The following is a 12,843-nucleotide window of genomic DNA, read 5'->3' as shown; positions in this document are numbered from 1 at the left end:
TGAACATCAGGAAAATTGACCTGTTTTTAGATCTAGAGTCCAAGTTGGTCATCCCTAACCTAAAATATGAACACGAGGAATTAACACACAAACTTTCTGATGGGGTAAAATATATGAAGACAATTCAGTTTAGTTTCATGCCATTTTATTGAATTCTACATGTGTTTTTCTTCTTAAATTTAGTCCATAATATTTCTCTCTTATACAGAAATTCTATTCAAGATTATTTTAGGAAGCATTAAATAAATACAAAACTGTTTAGAAATAGTTGATTATTTGTAGATTATGATAACTTTAATTAATGCAACATAAAAATAAACAAAAGTATTGTTCTAGTACAGGAGATCTGAAGAACATGCAGATCCCTCTTGTGATACTAGATTTCTATAAATCATGGTTCATCCAAAAATAGTAACTCTAGTTATTGATATTTCATTCACAGAGTGGGGTAAACTTGCAATAAGATGTCTAACTGGCAATGTATGAGTATATTTTTCAGCCCACTTAAATCCATCTGATTTTCAAACACAAGGTATCCATGCACACTGTGTTTGTATGGCTACAAGTATGCACTTACTTTGACAAGGAGTAGGAGTTACATGACGGTTTAAAGTATTCCCATTAGTGACATCTCTACTCTGCACATATATTCTTTAAATTGAAACATATGCATGCACTTTCCAATCACACCTCTGAAACAATCCCTGGAACACCCCTTTTCTTGTGGTTCAATGTTTGCACATACTTTGTGAAAGTTAAACATCCACTTAGCTATAAATGGACTCATCTAGTGGGTTAACTATTTCCACCCTTTTAAAAGGTTCCCAAATATTTCATGATTTAGCCCAGTATATATCAGAACCAATTTTAATCTCACCCTGTGCTTAGAATTCAGTGCATCCATTGACAACTCTGAGATGGTTCCAGTCCATAAAGATCACATTTGATTTGCAATTTCATACCATAGAGACATGCTTTAGACTGTATACTTTCAAAGCCCTCCTCCCTGTTTCTCATAAACCCAAAGAGATTGCATACTTACTGATGTATATAAGTATCCTTCACTGTTCATTGCCAAATATAATTTTGTTTGAACCCCTTGTATAGCCACCACTCGTAAACCCACAGGTATAAGGTTAAATAAAGCTGCGGAAGGACAGAAAAATAAAAGGCTATTATAAAATATGATAAGGGCATCAAACTGGTTATCTGTGCATGCAGCCAATAAATGTCACCAGTAATGTTTCAAAGAAACCATTTTTTTTTTTAAATAGTTGAAATTTAATTTATTCATAAGCTAGGAAGCTCAAGCATACAGAGCCCTTCTGTTTTTGCATACCATGTCTGAATGGGCCAAACAACTATTTGAAATTCAAAGTGAAATATAAAATCTCTCCTTGTTGAAGGTACCAGTTGAGAAAGAAGATATTAGCTATATAATATCACAGTAAAAAAAAATATTATTATATAGGTTCTGAATCTTCTGCTTGTAAAGAGATGAAAAATAAAATTTGTTTCAAAGTTCATTTTCTTCCAAATATTGCTGGAAGGCAATCAAATTGGATCTTCCCTATTCTTGCACACAAACCATTAATGTATTTTCTTTACAGATTTATACCTAAGCAAAATTAGGAAGACTTGATAGTTAGGACTACAACTTCTCCAGACATAATCAGATTTTGCAGAAAAACACCATTTCTAGAATTAGCTATGACAGCAGCAGCTAGCCTGATCTGGATCATCAGATCTAAATATAATTATTTGCACATTGAAAAAGAACAAAGTTCATGAAATCGATGCAGTACAATGAAACAAAATGTATCTTATACTTGGCTAAGAGAAGCTGCTTCTTGAAGGGGCTTTATTGAGAGAAATTGTTAATTATGGATAGGTTTTCATGTGCTAGGGACCTGCTCAGTCAGATTACTTCCATTTTCTGCCTGTGTAAAATATCCTGGAGACTAGATGTGTATCCAAACACACACTGTGGAGAAATATCTAGACTATCAGTGTTGCTGCCTCCCTATTGGTGGATGAAGGTATGATTGTATTTGCAGTGCATTCACCAGGCATGTTACCTACCAGGAAAACATTAGAACTGAAACACAGTGTTTCCTTTCAGTTTACTTTGATAATGGAAATATCCAAAAACTGCATAAAACCATTAGTGATCAAATAAATAAATAAATAAATAAAACCTGCTCAAGAAATGTTTGTGTTTATTGTACTATTTATTCTTAGTTTGATCATTTTAAAAACAATGTAAAATATTGCTTTAACTCAAAGCTAGAGGAAATGTGCTTGAAGCATATTGCATAAAAGAGAATTATCCTGAAAATAGATTGTGTGCGATCTGAAATAGCAATGAGTTCTGATAACTAGAGATCTCTGCTTCATTGTGGAAGGAGCAGCATTCTAGATCTGGCAGGATGTGTGGGTAAACATCTTCTGTGATAAAATAAAATAAAATTGAAAAGGACTGCTCCAGACCTGTCTGGATCACCATGGTGATAACATTTGGAATGCTTTTCAGACAAATGGCAGCATCCTTAAATGTTTTCTGTTTTTTATGCCTCCTTTAGACATGGCCATGAGTTGTGCACATTAATTTTTTATTGCTTTTTTTTTTATTCAACCATAAAGTTTTGAAAATAAAGGTTTAAAAAAATCTTGAGAACAATTATACTATTTCTTCGCCATTAGATTGTTATAAATCATATTTTGATTTTAAAACAATATTGCAATGGTGGCAATAGAATTGCATTATTACTCCCCAGCAAAGAATAAATTAGTTTATGATAACAGATTTTTGTGCATTTTTTTTAACTGGTATGAAATGAAATGCAGAGAGCTCTGTTAGCAAGTTCCATTCTGTTAGCATGATGGGCCATCTTCAACACTAGAACTTCATATGATACAGAACCAGCTGAAGTATTTCTCATCCATACTAATGCTACTTACTGTAAGTACTTTCTTCTTCTTTTGTTCCATCAATCGTTCCATCTGCTTGTAATTGTAAGTGGTATCCTTGTCTACTGTAGAGTTTTGTTACTATACCTTTAAGCTGAGGCTCTGCAAGAAAGGAAAACCCTTATTTAAAAATCAATGCACATGATTTGCATTTGAATTTACATGTCAGGTTGCAAATGGAGCCTTTGAATTTGCATCAATACATATCCTTTAATATGTGCAGCTTTCCTGACATGATAACCATACATATACGTCTGGGTGAGAGTTCAGCGCTACCACGGTGAATAGCCAGAGACCTTGGACATACGCAGTGCAGGACCACACAATTAGTAATCAATGGTTTCTCACATTCAGAAATGGATCTTAGCTGATAGTGGAGTTCTTGTGAGCTTCTTCATCTGAGAAAATCAATCTCTAGTTAACTGACTGGGTAGCATTTAGGTGGTTCGTGAATCACCTGATGCCACCAAACAGACTAACACCACAAGATAGCAAAAATAAAAAAAAAAAAATCTGCAGTGAGAAAAATGAAAGATTGTGGTTTTTTTATATGTGATTTTTAGAAAATAAGTGTAATAATTATCTAAGCCAGGCTCCAGCATCAATCATTTAAAAAAGCAATCTGGTTTCCATGAAGCCTTGATTAAATCTACCCTGATCATTACTACTGAACAATTAATCTAAGCCAGGCTTCTGCCAAGAATGATTTCCAGGAGTCTTGACAAATAAGCAGCCAGCTGAAATTAAACTGCACATAGAAACATTTAAAAAAAAAACCCAGTTATTGAATATAAGTTCCTGGGATCCAACAACACAGTTAAAAAAAAAAAAAAAAAAAAGCAAGAAACAGTCTGCCTTATCTTTATTCCATTACTGTAGGAAGCTATGTGTTCATTAAGCATTTTGTTAATGCAGTGCCACTTCATTAGCATGCTTTGATAAGCAGGCCAGAGAGATGCAAATTTCATATCATAAGGGCAGGCACACAGAACCCTTCTTTTCTGGCAAACCATGTCAGAAAGGGTCAAAGCCTGTGCTTTGCAATTCAAAGTGAAACACAAAATCTATCACTGTTGAAGGTCCTAGTTGGGGGGTCCCTTTCTAAGCCAGAGAGAGCTCTGGTGGGGTGGTTGGTTGGTAGTGTATGTAGGAGAACTGTATGTTAATGACAAGTAGGTTTCTTTTCTTTTTTAACAACAAACTGTACCTGGAATTCCCATTTTTTACTATTTCCTTACCATAATAAAACAAATACCCACCCCCAGCCAATAGCCCCCCACAAAAAAAAAAACAAAAACAAACAACAACTAAACAAAAGTTAAGATTAAATGCTTCTAGAATTTCATAGGTACTATATTTATTTGACCAATCTATTCGTTTTGAGAATATAAATGCAAATGACTATTTGCATCACGTCTTTGTGAATTCAAATAATTGGCTACAATTAATGAAATCCCAATGCGTGTGCACCAATGCGCTTCAGGGAAGACAAAGCAGCACATTTAATAATGATAATAATAATAAAAAGGTCTTCCAACCTGGTCGCCTTCTTCTCCTTTTCTTAGAGCCAAAGAGTTTGACCCGAGAAAACACACTGAGTTTGTTTTTCTCACAGTTTCCTTTGCCTTTGCTGGGGCTGCTGGAGCATTTGCAGGCATTGGATTTCTCCCGTTCTCGGGCTTGTCTCTTCTGCCTGATCAAAGAGCTGGCGATGGCAGCAGCCATGGCTAATGTCCCTCACCAAGACCCAGGACAGGCTGGCTGAAGCCAAAAAAAAAAAAAAAAAAAAAATGTTTTTCTGCAGCAGAGACTTGCTCGATGCTGCTTCACTTTTCACAGCCCAAGACTGGAAAGTGAGCGTGAAGCTGCAGGCAGGCTTCTGGTGACACCCAGGAGGCAATCACGATTCATTCTTGGTGTTTTATCTTCAGAAAAACAACACCGTGGTGATTTGGGTCCACTCACTGCAGACACATTCACTGGGATGGTCATACAATTCGCACCTTTTGCCCTCACGATGATTACAACTCTTCAAATTCTGACACCTGTTAAGAGTTCACAATATCAGAGCTGGTTTGGGGGGTTGTTTTTTTTTTTTCTTTTTCTTCTTTCTCCTTAGAAGAGAACTGCGATTATCATTTTTGTAAAACAAAAAAAAAAACAAAAAACAGTTTGCCAGTCAATGTCACAGACTGGTCGGAGGAGGCATCCTAGAATGTTTTAAGTCTTATTATCAGCTAAGCTAAGATCCTGGATCAATCGTCTTTCCTTTGTGCCATGCATTTTAGCTTTCGCCCTGCAACCCTAGCCATTCAATGAAAGGCAGCTTCTCCGGGATTCTCGGTGGTAAGGGCTCGCACTGCAGCAATCTTCAGGCACCAAAGCCACTTGTAACTGGGGTGCCAGAGACAGAGAAAAGAAACTGCAGATGGAACGGCTCTCCTCTTCTTTTCAATGAAAAGCAAACAAACCTGTACGCTCTTCTTGCTGCCTGTCTTCAGTTACTTTTTTTGCATAGCCCCGGAAAAGCACATGCAGCTACGGCAGTGGTTGATTTGAGAGAGTAAATTGCAGCCTGCGCGGGCTACATGCAGAGGCTTCGCAAGTCAGGTTGAGCCCTCTAGAGATGGCTGGATCCTGCTCGCCGGAGCCACCTCCCGGCGAGAGAAAGGTATTATCAATTATCCTCCACAGGACCCTGCTCCTGCCAGCAGAACCAGTTACTCAACTTGAGATGTAAAATCCAGCTTCTCATTGGCCACTTTAGACAGTCTCTGATTGGCCTGTCTGATTTTCCCTCTGAATATTTACTTTTTTTTTTTTTTAACTATGTGCTGCCCAGCAAAGAGGGTTTCTTTACCTACTGTGTTAAGCATGAGATTAGTGTGATGGAAGATTTCTATATAGCATCTAATTTACATGAAATAGATGTTTTATGTATTCCTTGTCTGCTGCTTGAAAAGTTGACTGAATATTCCATTTTTTGTTGTTGTGGATGTTATTAATTAATCCTTACTATTTAGTGTTTACACAAGGATGTGTTTTCAAGGAATAAAGTTGAAATGTGTTATGGATTGTAACAAATGTTAGGGATGTAGAGGCCAAATTTATGTTTGTTTTTTTATTTCTGGGAGGGGGGAAGATTCAGGAATAATTGTGTTAAATTGTTATTTTAGTCTGGTAGATTTGCCAAAGCAACATAAACATTAAATAAAAAAGACCCCTTCCCCCCCCCCTCCCCTTTGCCCCTTACTCCTTCCCTAGCACTGGTCCACATGTACAAAGGTGCAGGAGTGATTCCCAGTTGCTCCTGCCTCACCATCCTCAGGGCCCGCCGGCACCATGTTTGCAGCTATAAAATAACACAGCCTTACCAGATATGGCTGTAAAACAACACTATTTTTAAAGGGATCGCATCTGCCCCCTTCTACATGTGGCCTCTCACTACTGAAGTGGTAGGAGGGTGTGCGTGGGTGGTGAGGGATGGGGGCGCCACATGTTTCTTAAAATCTCTCAGGAAATACTGTGTACTATTTGCCGAAAAAAAAAACAAAAAATGTTTTAGTTTATTGGGACCAATAGGAATTGGTTTAATTTGAAATGAACCAAACAAAAAAAAGGCCATTTTCAATCTAGATTGCAAATTTATTTCTAACAAATGCATATCCCTAGCAAGTGTTTCAAAAGAATATTTAAAAGTGCATGGCAGGTGTGGTGAGTGTTTTGGGGCACAAAATTTCCATCTCTCTTTCAATCAGATTCCTGGAGAAACACAAAACCAATTGCTATATTTTCATTCTTTCTCCAACCAGAACTTCTTTCTGTCCCTGAGATTCATTACTCAGATCAGGAGAACATTTTCCAAGGTTAGTCAGGATCTGTGTGGGTAAAATTGATGACTGCATATCAGTGGATTTCCAATTGCCTGAAAATATTCATATCCTTTAAAATACTTTTCAGCCACAGCAGAAAGAGTTGTTACAGGAAGATTGGGTTGGGTGGCTCGGAGAGTTTCAGTGATATAGTTTGAAATACCAGGCTTGCATTTAAATTTCAATAAACATTCCACTAACATGCTTCATTGTTTAAAACTTCACATAGGCCACCATACATTTCCACTTTGGGTCCTGTCTGGATCCCTCCTGTCACCTCTTCTCAATGAATAGCAAGGCAACAACACTTCTCCGAGAAGAAATAAGGCATAACTTTTCTTTAGGTATAACACATGAAACTGCCAACAAAGCTTTGTCTCAGACAAAACCAGTTGAATCAAGAACTTGACCAGCATAAGAGGGTACAGTTTCCATTTTAAAACAGAACTTGACTTAACAACGAAACCTTTCAGGAGGAGCTATTGCCTGTGAAATGATGGCACTGACCCCAAGAGTAACTGCCAGGGTTTTTCCTCTTTCAGGCCGATGCCATGTCATGCGCTGGCTGCAGCACATGGCTTAACAAGCGATTGGATGCACATTTTGGACATGTGTCCATTACACCCAATGCAAAATGGGGGTTAGAACGTCCAAAACACATCCAATATAGCATGTAGCTAAGAGCGCTCATCACATGAAAGTTCATGTTGAAGATTCCCTCGATGCAAAAAAACCCCAAAAAAAACAAACATGCACATTTTTACTGTCAAAAATTAACGCCTCCCCTGAACGGACGGTGAGAAGGAGGTTCGCCGACTCGACCCGATCCGACCTGACCCCGCCTACCTCTGAAATCATCGGGGTCCTGGCTGCACCTACTTAAACTCGGGTACAGCGGTGTGGAAAGCGGGAGCCTTGAAGAAGGAGAGGCACACCGTGAGAGAGATCAGCGTGCCAGGAGCTGCTTGGCCAGAACGGACAGTCAGAAGGAGGTTCGCTGACTCGACATGACTCGACCCCGCCTATCTCTGATGTCATCGGGGTCCCGGCTGCACCTACTTAAACTCGGGTGCAGCGGCGCGCAGCCGCCAGCGCGCTGCCGAAGCCGCGCACCAAAGGGGCGCGCCCCTGGGAGAGAAATTGTTTCAACAAATTTTCTGCGAGAGAGTGGACTTCAATGGGAAGGAAGAGGAAGGCAAGAATGGTAGTGTCTACTCCAACCAGGAAAGAAGTTCTTGGCCGATGGATCAACATCTTGTCAGACGGATGAGTCAACCCTCCAGGGAGGCTATCCCAGATATATCTTCTCTTCGGGAGCCTCAATCAGTCCTGCCACAGACCAGAATCCCAATATTTCTGTTATTAACAATGGGGCAAAAGATTTAAATGCCCCAGAGTCATTGGGGTGGATTTTCAGAGCCCTGCTCGCCTAAATCCGCCCAAATCCGGGCGGATTTAGGCGAGCAGGGCCCTGCGCGCCGGTGAGCCTACCGGCGCGCGCAGAGCCCCGGGACTCGCGTAAGTCCCGGGGTTCTCCGAGGGGGGCGTGTCGGGGCGGGCCCGGTCATCGCGGCGTTTAGGGGGCGTATCAGCAGCGTTTTGGGGCGGATACGGGGGCGTGGCTACGGCCCGGGGCGGTCCAGGGGCGTGGCCGCGCCCTCCGTACCCGCCCCCAGGTCGCGTCCCGGCGCGCAAGAGGCCCGCTGGCACACGGGGATTTACGCCTCCCAGAGGCCCCGTCTAAGCCCCCCCCCCGACAAATGTAAGGGGGGGGGCTTAGACGGGGCCTGGTGGGTGGGTTAGGTAGGGGAAGGGAGGGGAAGGTGAGGGGAGGGCAAAAGGAAGTTCCCTCCGAGGCTGCTCCGATTTCGGAGCGGCCTCGGAGGGAACGGGGGTAGGCTGCGCGGTTCGGTGCGTGCCGGCTATACAAAATCAATAGCCTTGCGCGCGCCGATCCAGGTTTTTAGCAGATACGCGCGGCTCTGCGCGTATCTACTAAAATCCAGCTTACTTTTGCTTGCGCCTGATGCGCCAGCAAAAGTAGGCCAATTCGCGCTATTTGAAAATCTACCCCATTGGCTTTAACATCATTGGCCTTTATAGCAGAACTACCAGCAGTTCAGGATGGGTCTTGTCCCACAAATGTGGAAGGAAGTGAGATATCTGATAATTGCTTGGACTCTATTGAAGAGACAGTCAATCCTGAAAATATAACGCTGCTAGATAGAGATGTGAATTGGAAGCGGAATCGGTTCGGATTCCGGTTCCAATTCACATGTGGGTTTTTTTTCATCAGGCCCGATAGCAGTTTTGTTTATCGGCTGCGCCGAAGCCGATAAACAAAAAACCCACCCTGACCCTTTAAAACTAATCCCTTTGCTTCCCCCACTCTCCTGACCCCCCCAAAAACATTTTACAAGTACCTGGTGGTCCAGTGAGGGTACCGGGAGCGATCTCCCGGGATCGGGCCGTCGGCTGCCACTAATCAAAATGGCGCCGATGGTCTTTGCCCTTACCATGTGACAGGGTATCCGTGCCATTGGCCGGCCCCTGTCACATGGAGGGAGCACTGGATGGCCGGCGCCATCTTTAAAAAGATGGAGGAGCCCAAAAGGTTGACAGAAAAGCTTTTCTGTACTTCTTCCAACTTAATATCATGGAGATTTTAAGTCAGAGGAACAGAAAAAGGAGAATGTTTAAAAATTTTTTTTTTTAAGTGTGCTGGTGGTCAGGTTAGGAAAACAGATGCTCAATTAACGAGTGTCCATTTTCCTAACCTGGCCTGCTGACAGCTACCTTTCCTGGGCTCCCGCTGCCGAGGAGGTGCTAGGGGTGCACAGTTTCTCCTAGCGCCTCCTTTTTTTTTTTTTTATATATATTTATTTATGGAATTTTTACCAAACATTACAGGTAAATTTAAAAGAAAAATACAAATAGGAATTGCAGTTTACTACACTCAAACATAATAAAGTAAACAATTACAAAGAAAAAATTTATCTAACATAATTTCTAACTGCTAGTTCATTTTCCTATGTAATATTAAAGTAAAAGAAATTCCAAGGTATAAATAAATTTAAGCGGATTTACAAGAAAAAATAAAAAGTAAAGATATAATAAGTTATAGAGGCAGTCATGGAAATTTATTCCATTTCAATCCGTACTCAAAACAAATTAAACTGGAGAGCTCAAGTTACGTGCATCTAAGAAATTACGCAGAAATTCTGGTTCTAAGTAAACATTTTTTACACCCTGCATATTCACTATACATTGACATGGAAACCTGAGATTAAACCTGGCACCTAGGGCAATTACTTCAGCTTGCATAGCTAGGAATTTTTTTCTACGTTCCTGAGTGGAAAGTGCAATGTCTGGAAAGACCCAAACCAGCTGACCAAAAAACTGAGATGTTCTATTACGAACAAAAGCTTTCAGTAACATGTCTCTGTCTTGGGAGAAAACAAATTGTAAAAAAAAAAAAAAGTTTCTCCTAGCGCCTTCTTTTTACTCCGGCAGCCCATTTGCATGTTGCATTGGGTGCACCAGAGAGGCTGATCAGCATGTGTTAGGAGAGTAGGCGCTAAATCATGAGTGCCCATTTTCCACGTGCCAATATTAGGGATGTGAATCGTTTTTTGACAATTTAAAAAATCGTCCGATACTTTTTAAATCATCAAAAATTGTTAGAGTGCGCGATACAATAGAAATTTTCCCAATTTATCGTGAAAAATTGTTACTCCCGTTAGTGTCCACTAACGGGAGTTATTTGGGGGGAGGGCGGGAAAACAGCACACCAAAACAACCCCTAAACCCACCCCGACCCTATAAAACTAATCCCTTACCTTCCCCCACCCTCCCGAACCCCCCCAAAACTTTTTACGAGTACCTGGTGGTCCAGTGGGGGCGCAGGGACCGCTCTCGGGCCATCAAAAATGGCACAGATGGCCCGATAAAAAAAAGACCCACCCCGACCCTTTAAAAATATCCCCTTAGCTTCCCCCACCCTCCCGATCCCCCCAAAACATTTTAAAATTACCTGGTGGTCCAGTGGTGGTCCCGGGAGCGATCTCCCATTCTCAGGCGCCGGCCATCCAGTGCTCCTACCATGTGACAGGGGCCGGCCAATGGCATGGATACCCTGTCACATGGTAAGGGCAAAGGGCCATCTGCGCCATTTTTATGAGTGGCAGCCGACGGCCTGAGAATGGGAGATCGCTCCCGGGACCACCACTGGACCACCAGGTAATTTTAAAATGTTTTGGGGGGATCATTTTTAAAGGGTCAGGTAGGTGTTTCTTTTATCGGGCCATCGGCGCCATTTTTGAGTGGCAGCCAAAATGGCGCTGATGACCCGAGAGTGGGAGATCGGTCCCCACACCCCTACTGGACCACCAGGTACTCGTAAAAGGTTTTGGGGGGGTTCAGGAGGGTGGAGGAAGGTAAGGGGTCAATTTTAAAGGGTCGGGCCTCACTAAAAAAAAAAATTAACGATGTGAATCGGAACCGATTCTGATTCACATCTCCACCGATCAGATTTTTTTCTCCCTCCAGCCGAACCCGATCGTTAAGATGATCGGGCACACGATTCACATCCCTAGCCAATATTGCATCGGTCTGTTTGTTAGCACCACTTCAGCCTGCCCATATTATGCGGAGCTGGGTGTAAGAACATAAGAACATGCCATACTGGGTCAGACCAAGGGTCCATCAAGCCCAGCATCCTGTTTCCAACAGTGGCCAATCCAGGACATAAGAACCTGGCAAGTACCCAAAAACTAAGTCTATTTCATATTACCGTTGCTATTAATAGCAGTGGCTATTTTCTAAGTCAACTTAATTAATAGCAGGTAATGGACTTCTCCTCCAAGAACTTATCCAATCCTTTTTTAACACAGCTATACTAACTGCACTAACCACATCCCCTGGCAACAAATTCCAGAGTTTAATTGTGCGTTGAGTAAAAAAGAACTTTCTCCAATTAGTTTTAAATGTGCCACATGCTACTTTCATGGAGTGCCCCCTAGTCTTTCTACTATCTAAAAGAGTAAATAACCGATTCACATCTACCCGTTCTAGACCTCTCATGATTTTAAACACCTCTATTATATCCCCCCTCAGCCGTCTCTTCTCCAAGCTGAAAAGCCCTAACCTCTTCAGCCTTTCCTCATAGGGGAGCTGTTCCAGCCCCTTTATCATTTTGGTAGCCCTTCTCTGTACCATCTCCATCGCAATTATATCTTTTTTGCGATGTGGCGACCAGAATTGTACACAGTATTCAAAGTGCGGTCTCACCATGGAGCGATACAGAGGCATTATGACATTTTCCGTTTTATTCACCATTCCCTTTCTAATAATTCCCAACATTCTGTTTGCTTTTTTGACTGCTGCAGCACACTGAGCCGACGATTTTAAAGTATTATCCACTATGATGCCTAGATCTTTTTCCTGGGTGGTAGTTCCTAATATGGAACCTAACATCATGTAACTATAGCATGGATTATTTTTCCCTATATGCAACACCTTGCACTTGTCCACATTAAATTTCATCTGCCATTTGGATGCCCAATCTTCCAGTCTTGCAAAGTCCTCCTGTAATGTATCATAATCTGCTTGTGATTTAACTACTCTGAATAATTTTGTATCATCCACAAATTTGATAACCTCACTCGTCGTATTCCTTTCCAGATCATTTATATATATATATTGAAAAGCACCGATTCAAGTACAGATCCCTGAGGCACCACTGTTTACCCTTTTCAACTGAGAAAATTGACCATTTAATCCTACTCTCTGTTTCCTGTCTTTTAACCAGTTTGTAATCCACGAAAGGACATCGCCTCCTATCCCATGACATTTTAGTTTTCTTAGAAGCCTCTCATGTGGGACTTTGTCAAACGCCTTCTGAAAATCCAAATACACTACATCTACCAGTTCACCTTTATCCACATGTTTATTAACCCCTTCAAAAAAATGAAGCAGATTTGTTAGGCAAGACTTCCCTTGG

The 12,843-nt window shown here is 41.4% G+C and overlaps 1 protein-coding gene across 6 annotated transcripts in view; it reads right to left on the bottom strand.

The window, feature by feature from the left end:
* The window catches only part of FGF13 (fibroblast growth factor 13), a 1,035,235-nt gene that overhangs the window by 363,097 nt on the left and 659,295 nt on the right, over nucleotides 1-12,843 (bottom strand). For 5 of the 6 annotated variants that reach the window (XM_029607781.1, XM_029607784.1, XM_029607783.1 and 2 more), the window contains 2 exons: nucleotides 2,962-3,072; nucleotides 1,043-1,146 (listed from right to left, as the gene is read on the bottom strand). In XM_029607781.1, the coding sequence (XP_029463641.1) occupies nucleotides 1,043-1,146; nucleotides 2,962-3,072 (215 nt within the window). Of the gene's footprint in view, nucleotides 1-1,042; nucleotides 1,147-2,961; nucleotides 3,073-4,508; nucleotides 5,087-12,843 lie in introns of those variants that run through there. The other variant, XM_029607779.1, reaches the window with a different exon arrangement.

Source organism: Rhinatrema bivittatum, chromosome 6, assembly GCF_901001135.1.
Source record: "Rhinatrema bivittatum chromosome 6, aRhiBiv1.1, whole genome shotgun sequence".
NCBI lineage: Eukaryota > Metazoa > Chordata > Amphibia > Gymnophiona > Rhinatrematidae > Rhinatrema > Rhinatrema bivittatum.
The sequence above is the reverse complement of the archived record's forward strand: the minus strand, read 5'-3'. Positions and strand labels throughout refer to the sequence as shown.